This window comes from Cryptosporidium ryanae (genome assembly GCF_009792415.1).
Source record: "Cryptosporidium ryanae isolate 45019 chromosome Unknown contig_28, whole genome shotgun sequence".
Lineage (NCBI taxonomy): Eukaryota > Apicomplexa > Conoidasida > Eucoccidiorida > Cryptosporidiidae > Cryptosporidium > Cryptosporidium ryanae.
Window position 1 is genome coordinate 182,840 of NW_027125542.1, and position 16,629 is coordinate 199,468.

Here is a 16,629-nt window from a genome sequence, read left to right on the forward strand (position 1 = left end):
AAGGGCGCTATTTGCCAAGCCCTCGTTATTTTCCTTTTTTTTGCTTTTATTTATTATCGTCTAGTCGGCAAAGTGACATGAAAAATCAGTCTTTATCCTTTTAAACACAACAAAATAAGGTGGGGTGAAAAACAAAAGATAATTTTAGGCTTATATTTAACACTTAATTTCAACTATTCAATCTAGTGTTTCAGACTGTAATTTATATCAATCAATAATCAATTACAATCTAATCCTGGTCGTCGCTTTGGTTTCGTGGTTTCGGGCCCCCTGCCGGTTTCGCCATTATTATTTCATCAATCTTAAGTATTGTTATTGCAGCATCCGTAGCTAGTCTTAGTGCGGAACTTAGTGACTTGAGGTGGTCAACAATCATAGTGTTGTCTGTATTTTTCATGCAATCAATAATCGGCGACGAGTCGGAGCTACACAATATATTTATTCCTTTTGTAGTGTTGCTTCCTTTCCTGTGAATTGAGTGTAAAGAAGCCAGTAAATCCGTTGGGTTACTTCCTGTATTCTCAGCAAGGATTCTTGGGAAAACATCAAGGGACTCTGCGTACTTTTCAATTGCATATTCTTCCAAGCCAAAAAACTGAGATGAATTAGAAGTTGTTTTGTTAACTTCGTTTAATTTATTTGAATTTCTAAGGCTTTTTGAAAGTTCGATAAAAGTTGCGCCTGCACCAGGCACAAATCTATTATCTTTAGTCGCTGCTTTAGCAATAGAGACAGCATTCATTATTGATCTTTCCATCTCATCAAGTGAACTTTGTGTAGCTCCACGTAGAATTATTGAATTTACTCTGGTATTTAGTGCATTAATAATGGTTACTTTTTTTGACCCTATTTCACTGGTGGTTATCGAACTAGCCTTGCCAAGTTCTTCTGGTAAAGGAACTCCAAGTCTAACCATGGAGATTGCGCCCAAACTACGACAAATTCTTCTAAGCTCCCATTTAGAAGCTATCCTGAGTGTCAAAATATCGTATTTGTTGCAAAAGTGTTGAGCAATATCGGATATTGGACCCCCTGCTATTATTACATCAACCTTACCAGACACCTTTATATTTTTAATAAGATCTTCAACAAGAGCCTCCTCGCCTCTGGTAAAATTAAGTAGCTCTTGAGCATTACTTAATACTACGGTTCCTTTTGACTCTGTACCTGTAATTTCTAATCCACATCCTAAAACCATGACATTGCAATTGCTGTTAATGCTCCTAATGGTCCCTGTTGGTTCTCTGTCGACCAACATCCCGTTTAGGGAAAATGACTGGAGGGGGGACCCACCAAGCAACTTGACTATTCTTACATTATCCACGTCAAATTCGCCTATATTTTCACAAGATGGCATTACATTTGCGACGGCTTCAGATGTAAGTTTTGTAATTAGGTCAACATAGCCGTGGTGTTTCGTTGCGATAATTGGGTGGATAAAGTTTGCCAGGTTGTCCTTGTTCTTAAAATCATTTACTTTGTAGGTAACCAAAGATTCCAAAATATTTAAAGACCTTTGTAGTCCCAATTCAAAACCACTAATTATATCAGAAGGGTGCATCCCGTTTTCAGACAAAAGTTTTGATGCATTCCTTAACAGCTCTCCAGCAAAAATTAAAACAGTGTTGCTGTTGTCACCGTATTCCTCTGCTTGTCTTTTACAAGCCATAACTATCATATTGGCCGCTGGATGCTGAATATCTAATTCCTCAACAATAGTTGGTAAGTCACTCGTGATAAATTGCTTTCCCAAATGATTAACTATTAGTTTGTTCATGCTTCTCGGACCATACGAAGTTTGTGTTATTTCACTTAAATTAGAACACGCGTCAATATTCCTCAGTACAACTTCATCTATTCCAGAAAATGCCCTGCTTCCATCTTTCAATAGATTGGTAACTCCCGGCCTTAGCTGAAACTATACGCGATTATTAAGTCAAGTTATATAAAAAGTTAGTCATTAAGCATAAAAAAGAGTTGGAAAAGGAGCCACTTCTGAGAAGTGACCAAGCGGAGAATAGCAGTCAATTAACTTACCATGATGAAACCCAATCGCTACTCTATTCCCTAAAAAATATATTATTCAAAAAGAACCCAAATAATATAAATCACCACACAATATTTATAAAAAAACTCGCGAGCTGGGAACTCGGCAATTTTATCAGCCTCCCTTCCCCTCATGCGCTCATTTTTTACTATTTCAAGTATGAGACATGGTGTCTATAGTGATTATTTGTATCATCTAGAAAGCCGCCAACTTTTTTTAAAAGAAGTTTAAAAAGTTTCTTATTCAAGTGTTTGCTGAACCTCAAATAATGAGTTGCTTTGGTATTCGCATTTATTATAGGAGTTAAACTATGTGCTCTGGTGTTGATCCTCTACCTTCCATTTTCAAAGCAACACACTCTAGAAAAGACAAAAAAGAAGAGTTACTTTAGGAAATGTTCGGAATAGACCTCCCAAGTGAGGTGATCATCGGGGAGAGCGTGTCTAAAAGAGTGTTCTTTGGCAGGTTTGAAGGAGAAAGCGTTATAGTCAAATTTTATACAGCCGACGATTTAAAATCAAGTGCCGCCAAAATAAAGCATGTAAAACAAGATAACTTAATGGATAATTTTGATGAAATAGAGACAACTACAGAAGACAGGGTAATTTACAACATATATGTGCATTACTTGATACAAAAAAGCTTGAGAATGGGTATGTACGCGGAGTACTACTGTCATGATGAGAAAAAGTGGATCAAAAAGTGCGTTGTAAAAAATGAGGACAGAGGTGAAGACAACGTTTACGGTTGTTTTGTTAAACTAAAAAACAAATTAATGGGTGAAGAAGTGACGAGTTACAAAGAAAACTCAGAAATTCCGTTTGTACGACTGAAACACATTGTTGGGGTAAAATTTGATTCTGAAACAGAAACTTTTATTCCGCAAAATCAAGCAATTTGTTTAATTTTCCCAAAGCTTAGCGAACCTGTAATGAATTACAACAGCGGAGAACTAAAGTGGAGCGTGAACTCCGAGTACTTTTATATTTTCTCAGATGAGAGAAAAATTTCACAATTTTTCAGAAACGTTGTACTCGCTTTGTTTTTTTTGTTTGAAAAATTGAATATTGTTCACAAAGATATCAAAATTGAAAATATATGCACGGTTAAATACGGGGACACACATTTACCAGTAATAATAGACTTTGGAGAGTCACAAATATTAATGGGTGATAAAAGATTAATGGATTCATACGGAACACATTCAATGCTCCCTCCAGAAGCATTTTTTTCGTCTTTCCACGACTATATTGGTTCATTTAGAGGATACTGCTCCGAAAAAAGAGAAATTTGGACCCTGGGCTGCCTGCTACACATAATGGTATTCGGATATCCGCCTCTATTTGATATATTGTCCGAAAAGTCCCCCATTGAATTTCAGCTCAGTTTGTGCGACAAAAATCAAAAAATTGAAATTCCAAAGTACTCACAAATTATACAAAAGGAAACGTCAAATGAATTGAATCATTTGTTATCTGGGTTGCTCTGCAAAAATCCAAACTCGAGGTTTAGTTTCGAGGACGTCTTAAAAGACCCATGGGTGGTTGGGGAGATTAGTTAATTGCTTTATATACAAAGATAATAGATCAGGCGCCAATTTGAAATGGGTATTTTTTTCTTTGGATCGTAAATGCAGGATTCAATTAAAAATTTAACACAACATGAGTGACTTCAAAAACGGAATATTGGAGGTTGTTAATGGGATCACACTTCCAGAGTGCGATGATAGGGAGTATCGTGCTTTAAAATTGGAGAATGGATTGACTGTCTTTCTCGTTTCTGATAAAGAAACGAAAATAAGTGGTTGTTGTCTAACAGTAAACATCGGTGCAATGTATTCCCCTAAAAACCTTAATGGGCTCGCACACTTTTTAGAGCATATGTTATTCTGTGGGACGAAAAAATATCCAGATGTTGATGAGTATCAAAAGTTTATTTTGAGTCACGGTGGTAAAAGACAAGGTGTTACAACTAGGTCAACAACTACATACTATTTTGAAATAAAGAATGATGTTTTTACAGAGGCACTTGAGAGATTTTCATTGTTCTTTGTTGAGCCTCTTTTTTGTAAGAAAATGGTTGAAAAAGAGGTATCTGCCATAGAAAATGAATTTCACCTTAAATATCAGTCTGATGAAAGGGTTAGGTTTCATTTATTGGCACAACTTTCAGACGAGTCTCATCCGTTAAACTGTTTCACAACTGGGAATAAAGAAACATTGTTGGACAACCCGGCGAAATTAAACATAGATGTTCATAAAGAATTATTAGAGTTTTACTATCGATATTACAGCAGCAACATTATGTCAGTGCTAATTTATGGCAAGGAAGATATTGATGTGTTGCAAGATTATTCAGTTAGGTTTTTCTCAAAGGTGCCAAATAATAATGTAACTTGTATGGACTACGATTTCATATTTAAAAATAATCCTCCTTATTCAACATCCAATTCAATTGGAAAACTGATAAAATTAATTCCATATGAAACAGACAAAAGATTTAAAGTATACTTTCCATTACCTCCTTTAGATAAATACATTGAAGGTTGTGCATACACGTACATTTCCCATGTTATTTCTCATAGAGGGGAGGGAAGCATTTCCTCAATTCTTAGAAAAAAGAAACTCGCGACAAATGCTTCATTTTTCATTACTAATGATGATCCATGTGCATTAGCACAATTTAATGTCGTATTGACAGATTTGGGTTACAGTAATATTAAAGAAGTTATTCACGTTATATTCAATTTTATAATGTTATTTAGATCCACACCTGTGATTCCAGAGTTGGTGTCGGAATTCATAGGATTGACAGAATCTTGCTTTAAATATCAGCCGAAGCTGTCAATTCTTGATCTCTTTGGCTTACCAGCAAAGTATTTGAAGTACAAATGCAAGCTAAAGGAGATTTTTTCGATAGGTTGTAGAGTAAAAAATTTCTCGGAGAAGGAGGTTTATATGATTCTGGAGTTTTTAAATGTAAATAACTGTTTTATGCTGTTATCTTCAAAAAATGTTGAAGAGGAGTATAACTCCCACCCAGAATCCTTTAAAACTGAGTATTACTACAATACAAAGTACAGTATATCAGAATTTGACGATGAAATTAAAGAAATATTGAATCAGGCAAATGTGGATAAAGCGATTGAGTTGGGTTTATTATTACCGAAGCCAAATCCATTTGTTTCTACTGAGTTTGGAATTCTTAATCAACAACAGAAGTGTGTAAATGATTTTGATAGAGTTCCAGAATTATTAATACTAGACGAGTTGGAAGATGAACCTTGCAACACTCCACGCGTATGGTTTAAACCAGATACTACATTCAATTCTCCACATTCTATAATAAATATGAGACTTGCAATTACAAATATACCAAATGTAACTACTGAGAACAAGTATTCTGAATTTAAATGTTTTCCGAATGAATTGATATTTCAAGTTTTTGGCGAGATATTTGATAAAGTTATGTATAGGTGTTTACACCAATATTCATCGGATATACAGGCAGCATGTTTGTCTTACAACATAAATTATAATGCAAGGACAAATGTTTTTGTAATTGAAGGAACAGGATTATCCCAGAAACTAGATTATTTGGTAACCTTTATATTTGATGTATTGTTTAATGAAACAACAAATAAGGAGCACTATGATGAAGCGATCATATTGATTAAAAAGGATTGGGAAAACAAAATAAACAAACCAAATCTAACAACATTTTCACTTGAGTGTGTTTCTGAAACACTGTCGCCTCATTTTTTTAGTAAAAGAGAAAAACTACTCTTATTGGAAATTTTTTCCCATAGACTCTTTTGCGATATTAGGTTGAATTTCTTTAAATACTGTAAATTAGAAGGTTTGATAATGGGCAACTACTTGATTTCCGATGCAAGAAAAATTGTTATTAATTATTGGAACAAATTGAATAACTTCAGGAACAATATCGATTTAAGTGCTTCTTTTGAAGTTATAGAGGTGGAACCATTCTCAGTCATAAGACTAGAAAGAGACCTTTACACACTTAACTATCTTCCAAGTCTCTCAGACAAAAACGGATGTTGGCTACTTAGTTTCTATGTTGGAAAATTTGATGTGAAAACACAGGCAATTTGCGATGTAATATTGCCATTCATCACAAGCGAAATATTTGCAGAACTAAGGACGAATCAGCAATTAGCATACATTGTGAGGGCAACCCAAATATTCACCTCCCCAGCAATTATAGTTGGATACTACATCCAGTCTTCTGAATTTAACAATTCTCTAGTGCTTAAGAGGCTACTTGAATTTCATACACATAAAGTCAAAAGCGAGCTAAGGAGCAAGTTAGACAACAAGTTATTCGACAAACTCGTAGATTCTGCCGTTCAAACGCTTTCGTCAAGTCCAAAAAGTATATTTGACGAGTACAAAAGCTACTTGCATGAGATTAATGAAAGATCATTTTTATTCGACATAAGAAAGAGAAAAGTTGAGATACTAAAGGATCTTGATTATCAGGACTTTATTGAGTTTTACGATAAAATTTGGGATTCAAAGTCAATATTAACTGAAGTTAGATCACAAATAGACAATGAAAAAAAGTCAGGGGAGACCAATTCGGAATCTTTTTACATTCCAAAGGAGTACCGCCAGATTGATCCCATAAATTTAGTATCTAGAGATCCAAATACGTCGAGGGTATTTCTCGGACAAAATATCGGCTAGTGGTTTGCACATAGCATTAAAAATGTTCTTATAATCATTGATTATATAGACTTTTAGTTTGGTATTAAATTGTTTCCTTGTCACTCTTTCTGTTTGTATATTTAATTGCGGCAACTTGTTTTTTTAATTCCGAGGGAACGGGGGCTATTTCACTTTCGAGGTGTTTGTGATTTTCAGTGAGACAAATTTAAAGTTAGGATTATATACATGCCAGAAATTGATTCAAAAATGGCCCCAATTGCAGTTGAAAACAACGTAATAAAGCCTATTTTCGATGAGAATAAGTACAGATCCCTCATTCTTTCAAATAAGTTGAGAGTATTGTTAGTATCTGATGATAGAGCAGAAATATCAGGTGCTGTTTTGTCTGTATTTGTGGGATACCAACATGATCCGGAAAATTTAAATGGATTGGCTCATTTTCTTGAGCACATGTTATTTTTGGGATCAAAAAAATATCCGGATCCATTTGAATTTGATAATTATGTAAAACAAAATGGAGGAAGTATGAATGCACATACAGACTACCATGAAACTTCTTATTATTTTGATGTAAACAGTGAATCTCTTGAGGGGGTTTTGGACCGTTTCTCTGGGTTTTTTGTTTGTCCATTATTTGACACAACTTACGTAGAGAGGGAAGTAAATGCAGTTAATAGTGAACACGAGATGAATTTACTTTATGACTTATTTATCAAGTATCACATAATATCCTCTTCAGCTAGAAGTGGACATCCGGTGTCAAAGTTTGGTACAGGAAGTTTGCAGACACTTAAAATTGAACCTGAAGAAAAAGGCATTGATGTAATAAAAGAATTGAAGGAATTTCACAATAAATATTATTGTTCAGGAATAATGTGTTTGACCTTGATCTCAAACCACAGCCTGGATACTTTGCAGGAATATGTAACAAAGTATTTCTCCGATATAACAAACAAGGGTGCCTCTATCCCAAATTACTTCGATGAATTTGAAGTTGAAAAACCTTATCTTAGCATAAAGGACTCCCCAAAAGATGGATCTTTGGGTTCTGTTATATACATTGTCCCAAACAAAAACGAGAGGAGCATTACACTCAATTATCAATTTCCTGACATTAGAAAGTTTAAAAGGGAATCTCCGGAATTGTACTTTTTGGAAATATTGGGCCACGAGGGACATGGAAGTTTGACTTCTATATTAAGGAGGAATGGTTTGTGCTACAGTTTGTCTAGTGGACTGAACGAAATGTTTTCAGCAAATCTGTTTGAAATCACCATTAAATTAACGGAAAAAGGATACTTGGAGATTAACAGAGTTATAGAATACACACTAAATTACGTTAATCTTATGGTTGAAAAAGATATTGATATGGATATTGTTTCAGATATAGTGAAACTGAAACAAATTATATTCGACTACAAAAATAGACCAAGTATAGAAGAACTAATAGGTAGATCAACATTTTTAGTTGCTAATAATGTTCCACTTAATGAGGTGCTTTCGTATGGAAACAGAATTGAAAGAATAGATATTGAAGCAGTTAAAATGCTTAAAAAGTACTTTTCTCCTGATAATATGTTTATTGTATTTTCGTTTCCAGAAAATAAAGTGATGATTGAGGACAAGAGGTATGCAGAAGAATTAATATACGATAGACACTACAAATTAAATTACTTAAAACAAGAGTTTTACTCTGAGATTAAAAATATCATTAACAATGTAAGTATAGATTATTCAAGTAGAATCGGACTCGAATTGCCTAAAAAGAACGAGTACATACCAGAAAAATTGGATATTGTAAACGCTCAAAACAAGGATGTATTATCATTTCCCGAACAAGTTGACATGAATGCGAGTCCATTTACAGGAAGAGTCAAAACATACTTTAAACCAGACACCACATTTTCTACGCCACACGGATTCACGCAGATATTTTTCTATTCAACAAAAGAAACAACATGCGAAACCCTTGTTATGGATCATCTTGTTTCCCTTACAATAACTAAAATGATTTCAGAGGAAGCCTATAGTGCAATTCTTGCAAATCTAGATTGCAAGATTATCGGAGGATTTTCACTTAATAACTCATTTGATTCAATTTCTATTACTTTGTCAGGATTCAACGACAAAACTGGAAATCTCTTGCAATTTATTGTAAACTCAATAATTAATTTGAAAAATGATTCTAAATCTGAGTACATTTCGTTCTTTAACGAGGCAGTTGAGGAAACAAAAGAAAAAGTAGGAAATTCATTGTATAATCCAAGCAGATTAGTTCAATTAACACTTTACAATTTCAAGGAATTTTATTCAAATTACACTCCATCAAAGGAAAGTATATTGAAAACGATTGACTCTGTTAACTACCAGAAGTTGTGTAATTATGCTTTTGACTTCTTCTCAAATTGCATTATCAGATCTGTTATTTTGGGTAATTTTAATATGGAAGAAGTACATGACTTAATGAATATTGTTTTAACGGAGCAGCTACTAGGTTCAAATTATAACGTAGTTGAGAACACCGATAAATTGGTTTTAAGAACATGTATTGATGTTGAATCTTCTATTAAAGGTGATACGAAAATTCATTCAAATAACCTTATTTTCTCTAAACCAGTGCTAAACCCTGTGGATAAAAATGGTGCTGTTGTTTATACTATAGACATGGGTAGATATAACCTTAGAAATATGGTTTTGCTTGATTTGCTTTCAAAATACTTGGATGTTAAGTGTTTCCATGAACTAAGAACAAATCAACAACTTGGGTACGTAGTGAAATGCTCCTCCTTTAACCTAAAACCCGTAATTGGGATAAACATCATTGTACAATCACCTGAATACAGCAATATTTTGGTGATAAACAGAATTGACAGAGTCATTCAAAAATTACTAGACGGGATTGACCAAAGTATGAGTGAGGAAGAATTCAATTCTTATGTTGAATCTGAAATTAAAATTTACTCTAATAAGCCGAAGAATCTGGAAGAAGAAATGCACACGTATCTGGTTGCACTAACAAATGGAGATAACGAGTTTGACTGGAAACAGAAAGCTATTAAAATACTAAAAGAACTAAGTTACAGTGAATTTAAAAGTTTTGTTGGAATGCTATTAGAAAGGCCTAAAATAATAGTTCAATCAATCTCTGTTTTCGAGTCAAAGAAAAACAGAGAAGGATTGGAAAAAGACTATATAGACAATAAATACTTGAAAATTGACGAGTTTTCAAAATTCAAAGATAGCAAAGAAGCAGAAGTATTCTCCATTTTAACGTGAAATTCTTTTTCATTTGTTTACTCGAAGGATTTATGAAAATGCGCTAAAATTATTAGCCAAAATACCTTAGACCTTCCTTCAATTGAAAACCAAGTTTAAACACACGAAAATATAGATACTAGTGAAAGGAGTGTAGGTATAGTATCATATCTTTAGAGTTGTTCTGTTAGGTTTGAAACGTATTTTTATTATTTACCTAGTGTCCTATTTGTCCTCTAACTGCTTTAGTAGAAATAGATACCAACATAGGCGGGAGACAATATATTGATAAACTATGACGCAATTAGGCTGAAAGGTAAATAAAGATTTAATTTTACAAAGAATCGTTTTTTTTCACGACTATGATATGTAAGAGATGAAAATTCGTTCAGGTAAAAGCATTTTACTGTTTATTTTGGTCTTTTACTTTGGTGTTTTAACTTTGTTTATTGAGGGAACAGGAGTAGAAGTTGGAAGTGACGAATGCATTAATCAAGAATTTGTTTTTCCCTGGGGAGGTGATTACCTAGATGCTTGTTTGGCTTTTGGGTGTCGTAAAGTACGAGACCACAAAAGTTGGTACCGTTTTTGGAATAGAAGACCGGAATACTTACATGTAAATGTTAATGGAAATGAACAGGTTACGCAATGTGTAGATTGCGAAGGATTTATAAAGAAAGGTCCTCTATTTGGTGGAATGTTAATTTGCACTCCTATAGAAATTGGAGGCAAATTCGCTACTCCAAAGGGATGGGTTTCATTAGCAACAGGAAGTTTGAGATTAAATGAGGTTATTAAAAAGAAAAGTTCCTTAAAATTAATCCCAAACAATTGGAGAATAAATGGAAGTAATAATGAAACGAGTCTCGATTTTTCCAAATGCTTAACTCAAGGTGAAGATTCAATATTAACTTTGTCGATAATTGTAACGGTTTCTAACGTATTAACTAATGATTCAAAACTTCCAAAATATAGGAAGAAGCTAAGGTTGTTGAGTGAGGACATTAATGTTAGAATCAAAACATTGAATTATAGAGACGAAGAATCAGTAGAGGATGACCTTATTGACGATGTTGAAGATGATGTTCAATACGATAATACCGATGAATATACGCTATTTGATAATAGTAAATTTACCTTTAACCAAGAGGAAATTATGACTCCCAAAAAGCAAGTTAAAACAAAAAAAAAGGTATTTACTGGTGCAGAGAGATTACCTAGAGGCTGGAAGTTGAGCAAAGGTCAAACTTCAATCTATTCCTCTTCGGATGTGATTGATATTCAAGTAGCTGGAGAGTTGAACCCTAATGAATTGGCACAGGTTGTATTAACATGTAACAATAGATTCATGGATTGTAATATCCAAGATTTCGTTTCTTGCTTTAATATTATGTGTAAATCAACAACTAAGGAAGATTTAATAAGGAGAACTGCTCTTAAAAAAGCCAGGCAATTTATTTCTGACTCTATTATTAAAGGCGAAACAAAACCAATACTAGGAGTCCCACAAACGCAAAGTGAAATCGGACAAGTTTCGATGAATACTCAAATTTTAAATCAATTTCAATTAAAACAAGGTGGTATTGTTAGTGGCATTAATTATATGCCTCCAAGAATCATGACTGCCCCGACTACGCATCCTGCTTCCGGTACTCTTGTGGAGAATAAATTTCAATTTGGAAACGTTAATGTAGAAAAACCTGTTGATAATGTTTTTACACAAAATAGTCAGAGTTTTGGAGTAAATAAACTTGTAATGCCTCCCGTATTTGGTGCAAATAGGCTTTTAATAAATGACTACAGTAAATTAAATGATTCAAATAAGGTTGATTTAAATAGTAGAATCGCAAATGGAGCTGTAAACTACGCCCAATTTTTTCCTGGTTCTTTTGAGAACACCCAAAATTTAGATGTAATTAATTATTCGGATGATTCTGAGGAAAGTGAAGAAATTGACGACATAGTATTACCTACAAATACCAATTTAATTGATAATAGAATGATGTTAAAACAGAACACTTCCATCAACGAGAATGTATTGAATCAACCTTCAATGAATATCATTAAATGTATAAAACCTGTTGCAAAGGTGGTTCGACCTGTAGCCAGTGGTGCAGTTATTACTGGAAATGTTAGGGGCAACATATACAAATGTTTGGGAACTGAAGCACAGAATACAACTTTTCCTGATAATAATTTAAATATATTAAAGCCAAAAATTTTGAATATCATTCCACAAAATTCCCTTGACAGTAACGAGTTATTGGTAGCAAAAAACTGTGTTAAAGTTCTCCCTGTGGAGACAGTTAATTTGCAAGTTCCCGTGAGAATTGAACCAGAGGCTAATAAAGTTAAAGATATTCAGATTATTAATCTTAATAATCAAGGACTTAGAACAGTTAAAATTGTTAGGGGAGAAATAGTTGAGGCACCTGCTAATAAACCAAAAATTATACTAATAAAAGATAATCATAATAAAAGTGCAAATTTAGTCGAAAATGAGATTGAAAAACCTAACATTCCAAGAAATGTTAAAAAGTTGATAATTGAAAAAGAAGAAAAACCTTATTATGTCAAATGTTACGGTTCGTCTAAAATTATTATTCCTAAGAAACAGAATAAAGAAGAGATACTAATAGATGACGACTTTAAATACGATAAAAAATTATCTAGTAACAAAAAACCTAAAAAACTGATATTGTTAGATAAAAGAAAGAGGTCTCATTCAATGCGTAATGAAAATATGTTTATTGATAAAGTTTCACCCCAAAAATACATTCTAGCTGGATTAGATGCTTTGAAGAAGAAGCCTAAAAAAATATTTTTTATTAAAGACAATATAACAGGTGAAGAGAGTGAGGTTGTTGATTTGGAGGACTGTATTCCAAGAAGAAAAGCAGGTGGAGTGTATATATCAGACAAAAATTATCGTTCAGGAGCAAAGAGTAGTAGCACTAAGGAATATATTTCGGATTATCCACAAGAGGATGATTATAGTACAATAATTTTAAAGAGGATTGATCAACGTGACAATGTCAGTAAGGATGAATGTAATTCTGAATCCAGTTTTGATAATGTTGGTAAACTGCAGTCAATGCATGAACAAAAACGTATAGAAATGGAAGATAAACGTAGAGATGATACAAGTGTTAGAAATTACTCTGATGAGGAACCAGGTAATATTTCATCTTCAGAATCACAAAAAGAGATAAATCACATATCTACTAAAACCAACCTTGAAACTAAAAAAATAGGAAAATCCGTGTTGGGCTACTCTATATTTACCGCCATAGTTTTGTTTGTATTTTTCATTATTATAAGACTTTTCCTACTTTAATAAATGTTTATAACTAAGTGGCAAAAACTATTTTTAGTTGATAGTTTTAATTTGAACTTTTATATTTCACCTATAATTATTATTTTTTTGAGTTATTTTTCTTTGTTTTCATAGTTTATACGCTCTGAGTGCCGGTTTTCGTGAGTAGGTCTAGACAACACTCTATTTAAATAATTATCGCATATATTCTTATGTGATTCAACAACCTTAAAGTTAAAAGCAGTAGGATGAGATAAATTGGTGTTTTCCATTCTTTATAGGGACATACTCACTTTTTACGCGTTAAATTTATGCGATGAATGATCCAAAAGCCGCATAAACTTCAATAGTAGTTTCAAAAATGCTCTTTTAAAATAAAAAGTAATTGATATAAGACTGCCTTTACTAGGATAATAAATGATATCAGAATTGGATATAAGCAACTCTTTAAAGATTTTGTTTTTTTTAAGTGAGCTAGATAAGTCAAAAGACTTTATTGACTATGTTGATTTTTCAAACAATCAGGAGTTTTCTGATGACTTTAACTACGTCAAAGAAGAAAACACCTTAATAATTAGTTCAAATTTCAAGAAAATATTGTTGGTTGAAATATATGAGTTTATTAAAAGATGTGGTTATAATTCAATAAATATTGATTATGATTCTAAATTTGAGCTAATTAGAGCTCAAACTATTTTAGACAGATTTTCTATCATTATTGCACTAAAAGAGACAATTTTGTGGGATTTGTTAACTTTATTAATGCTTATTGAAGGCAACAGTCCAATCATTTGGGAGAAAAAGAATTATATATTAAATAATATACTTAAGATAAAGCCTCGCAAGAATTATTTGAGCTTTATTGAGTATGAAATTAAGCTAATAAGAGCAACACTAAACAATGTGTGTAAATCAAGTGATATTTGGAACTATTTGGAGACTATTACATACGAATATTTCAAAATTTTCTGTGAACTTGGAAATTTTGAGGAAAAACTAAAAATAGAATATATTTTGAATTTCCATAACGGTTTCATTCACAGACAGCTTAACATCCACGAAAATAACTATTATTGTTGGAGTTTTGTGAACTGGCTAATTTTTACACTAGTTCCTTCAATTAAACAACAAGAATACGATCAAAAGTTTCAATATGGTGAAAGTTACTTAAGCAAATCAGAAGAATGGATAATCAGGCTCCTCTTAACACAACCATTTAACTTTGGTGGTTACAATGCATTAGTTAACATTACAGAATTAAAATTAAAGAATTGTGTTAGCAATACCAAAACTGACGAATTAATTATGATCACACATTCTAAGAAAACATTGAATCTACTTAAAAAGATAATTGAAACGTTTAAAGAAAGTCATAAAAGCTGTATTCCTATTGTTTTACACTTCAGATACTGTTTATTTGTTCTTGTTTCTAATTACAGTTTGGAAAATTCACATGATATTTTACTTGAAAATGAAATAAATTGGATTAAAGAGATGAACCTAAATAAAATGAAAATAGAAGATGTTAAGGAGGTTAGAACCCATATTGAATCTTTGAAGAAGGAATTTTCTAAGTACATCAAAAACAAAGATAGTTATTCAGATATTATTAATGACTTATTTGCAATTTAAAATAATTTCTTGATTTATCACTATTTTTTAACTCAAGATGCGCCAATTTATCTTGAACATGCTTCAACTTGTTTTTAATTTTTGTTTGGATTTGGCTATAATTAAAAACTAAATAGTCTGAGTTATGAAATGGCAAATTCCCAGAAGGCTGAATCCGATTATGGAGACATGAATAACTTAAGCAATAATATGTCCAAAGTTTACATAGGAGTAAATAATCATTATGATGATGATTTTGTGGGGAACTACGATAAACAAAGAATACAAGACTTTGGTATTTATAGTAGCGATTCAGACAAGGAGATTGAAAACGTTTTGAGTGGTGTTTCTGTGAATTTTTCAAATGAATCACCATCCGCATGTCAACAAGAAGACGTCAAAACGCCTATTAAAAGACCTTATCTTAAAAAAGGAGAGGGAAAGTCCCTAGTTATAAGTAATTCGAGGAAGAGTTTAAAAAAAACAGAAGAAAATAATTCTATTTTATTTAAAGGAGAAAAAAAAGTGCAAAAGGTTCCAAACTATTCACTTTCAAGTTTTGAATCTACAGGTTCTATGTTAACAACAGAAAATAATGGATTAGAAACCAACTATGATGAACTTATTCAGAAAAAATTGGACCTGATTGATGAGAAAATTGAGTATATTCACGAAACACAGGAAGATATCATAAAAAAAAAGGCAATTATTTTTAATGAGAAAAAAAGATTGGAAAATTTTAAGATTGCATTTGAGAAAGAACTTAAAGCAAAGTATGAAAAGAGGTTTTTCAAGTTAGAAGAGGAGGTAAAGAAACTCAGACAGGAGAACAATAAACTTGAAAAAGAAAAGGTTAATTCAAATGACTTAATTACAAGGCTTAAGATGGCAATAAAAAACAAGGATGCTGAAATATCTCGTCTTAAGGATATTAATAGGGAAAAAAAAGAAAATGAAAGGAAGGTTGATAAAAACAAAATTAGAGGAGCTTACAATGAAAGCAAGGGGAACTCAGAAAGTGAATTTAACTTTTTTGTTTCTAGTTCAACCTATTCAAAGCCAACTTCAAACAGGTCAATGGTCTCAAATGAAATCGCTTCTGCAAATAAAGACATAATAATAGAGGAATTTATCTCAAAGTTTAATTTCGAAAAAGAACTGGACTCACTATACGGAATTCTAAGTACTTCTTTTAGCCTTTTAACTGAAAGCTTTGAATTTACATCTCTCCCAAAAATTCCAAGTGATTTAAATAAGCCTTGGTGTGACATAGAGAAGCCATACAGGATCAATAAAGATGACATTTCGAAGACAATTACATTCAAATTCCCAAGTGGATTAGTTGAGGTTGTATTCTTTGACGATAGTGATAATTCAATTTGCCCTGTAAATACGAGAAAACTACTTTGGACTCATTTAGGTTGGTGTATTTTGGTTTACCCGAATAACGATATAAAAGCAATTAAACCTGATAAAGATATTATATATCACTATGTGAACAAAGGAATTGTGAGATGTGTAGTCAATATTAATAGCTTTCTAAATAATGACTTTGAATCTTCTAAATTACATATAAGCAAATTCTTTTCAATAGGGCAACTTCAATGTTTTGACCCTGACACGAAGAAAACATATATAGTTCACTCGGACAATACCCTACAGATATTAAATAACTCATGTGTTTAGACTTGAATATATTTGAATTGAAT

At 32.5% G+C, this 16,629-nt stretch overlaps 7 protein-coding genes across 7 annotated transcripts; 6 read left to right on the forward strand and 1 right to left on the reverse strand.

Annotated features, from left to right (window-relative positions):
- Nucleotides 1-229: 229 nt before the first annotated feature.
- Nucleotides 230-2,040, reverse strand: FG386_001852 (uncharacterized protein; the record flags this gene model as incomplete). Its single annotated transcript, XM_067341245.1, has 2 exons — nt 230-1,918; nt 2,038-2,040. 2 exons carry the CDS (start codon nt 2,038-2,040, stop codon nt 230-232), a joined length of 1,692 nt encoding a protein of 563 aa, XP_067197207.1.
- Nucleotides 2,041-2,441: 401 nt separating this feature from the next.
- Nucleotides 2,442-3,608, forward strand: FG386_001854 (uncharacterized protein; the record flags this gene model as incomplete). The annotated part of the gene is made up of 1 exon (XM_067341247.1): nt 2,442-3,608. The coding sequence occupies one exon, from the start codon at nt 2,442-2,444 to the stop codon at nt 3,606-3,608; it is 1,167 nt and encodes a 388-aa protein (XP_067197209.1).
- Nucleotides 3,609-3,708: 100 nt separating this feature from the next.
- On the forward strand, nt 3,709-6,756 carry FG386_001855 (uncharacterized protein; the record flags this gene model as incomplete). The annotated part of the gene is made up of 1 exon (XM_067341248.1): nt 3,709-6,756. One exon carries the CDS (start codon nt 3,709-3,711, stop codon nt 6,754-6,756), a length of 3,048 nt encoding a protein of 1,015 aa, XP_067197210.1.
- A 207-nt stretch (nt 6,757-6,963) lies between these two features.
- On the forward strand, nt 6,964-10,014 carry FG386_001856 (insulinase-like peptidase; the record flags this gene model as incomplete). Its single annotated transcript, XM_067341249.1, has 1 exon — nt 6,964-10,014. One exon carries the CDS (start codon nt 6,964-6,966, stop codon nt 10,012-10,014), a length of 3,051 nt encoding a protein of 1,016 aa, XP_067197211.1.
- A 355-nt stretch (nt 10,015-10,369) lies between these two features.
- Nucleotides 10,370-13,330, forward strand: FG386_001857 (signal peptide plus transmembrane domain or GPI anchor; the record flags this gene model as incomplete). Its single annotated transcript, XM_067341250.1, has 1 exon — nt 10,370-13,330. The coding sequence occupies one exon, from the start codon at nt 10,370-10,372 to the stop codon at nt 13,328-13,330; it is 2,961 nt and encodes a 986-aa protein (XP_067197212.1).
- Nucleotides 13,331-13,726: 396 nt separating this feature from the next.
- FG386_001858 (uncharacterized protein) lies at nt 13,727-14,941 on the forward strand (the record flags this gene model as incomplete). Its single annotated transcript, XM_067341251.1, has 1 exon — nt 13,727-14,941. One exon carries the CDS (start codon nt 13,727-13,729, stop codon nt 14,939-14,941), a length of 1,215 nt encoding a protein of 404 aa, XP_067197213.1.
- Nucleotides 14,942-15,070: 129 nt separating this feature from the next.
- Nucleotides 15,071-16,606, forward strand: FG386_001859 (uncharacterized protein; the record flags this gene model as incomplete). Its single annotated transcript, XM_067341252.1, has 1 exon — nt 15,071-16,606. One exon carries the CDS (start codon nt 15,071-15,073, stop codon nt 16,604-16,606), a length of 1,536 nt encoding a protein of 511 aa, XP_067197214.1.
- Nucleotides 16,607-16,629: the final 23 nt, after the last annotated feature.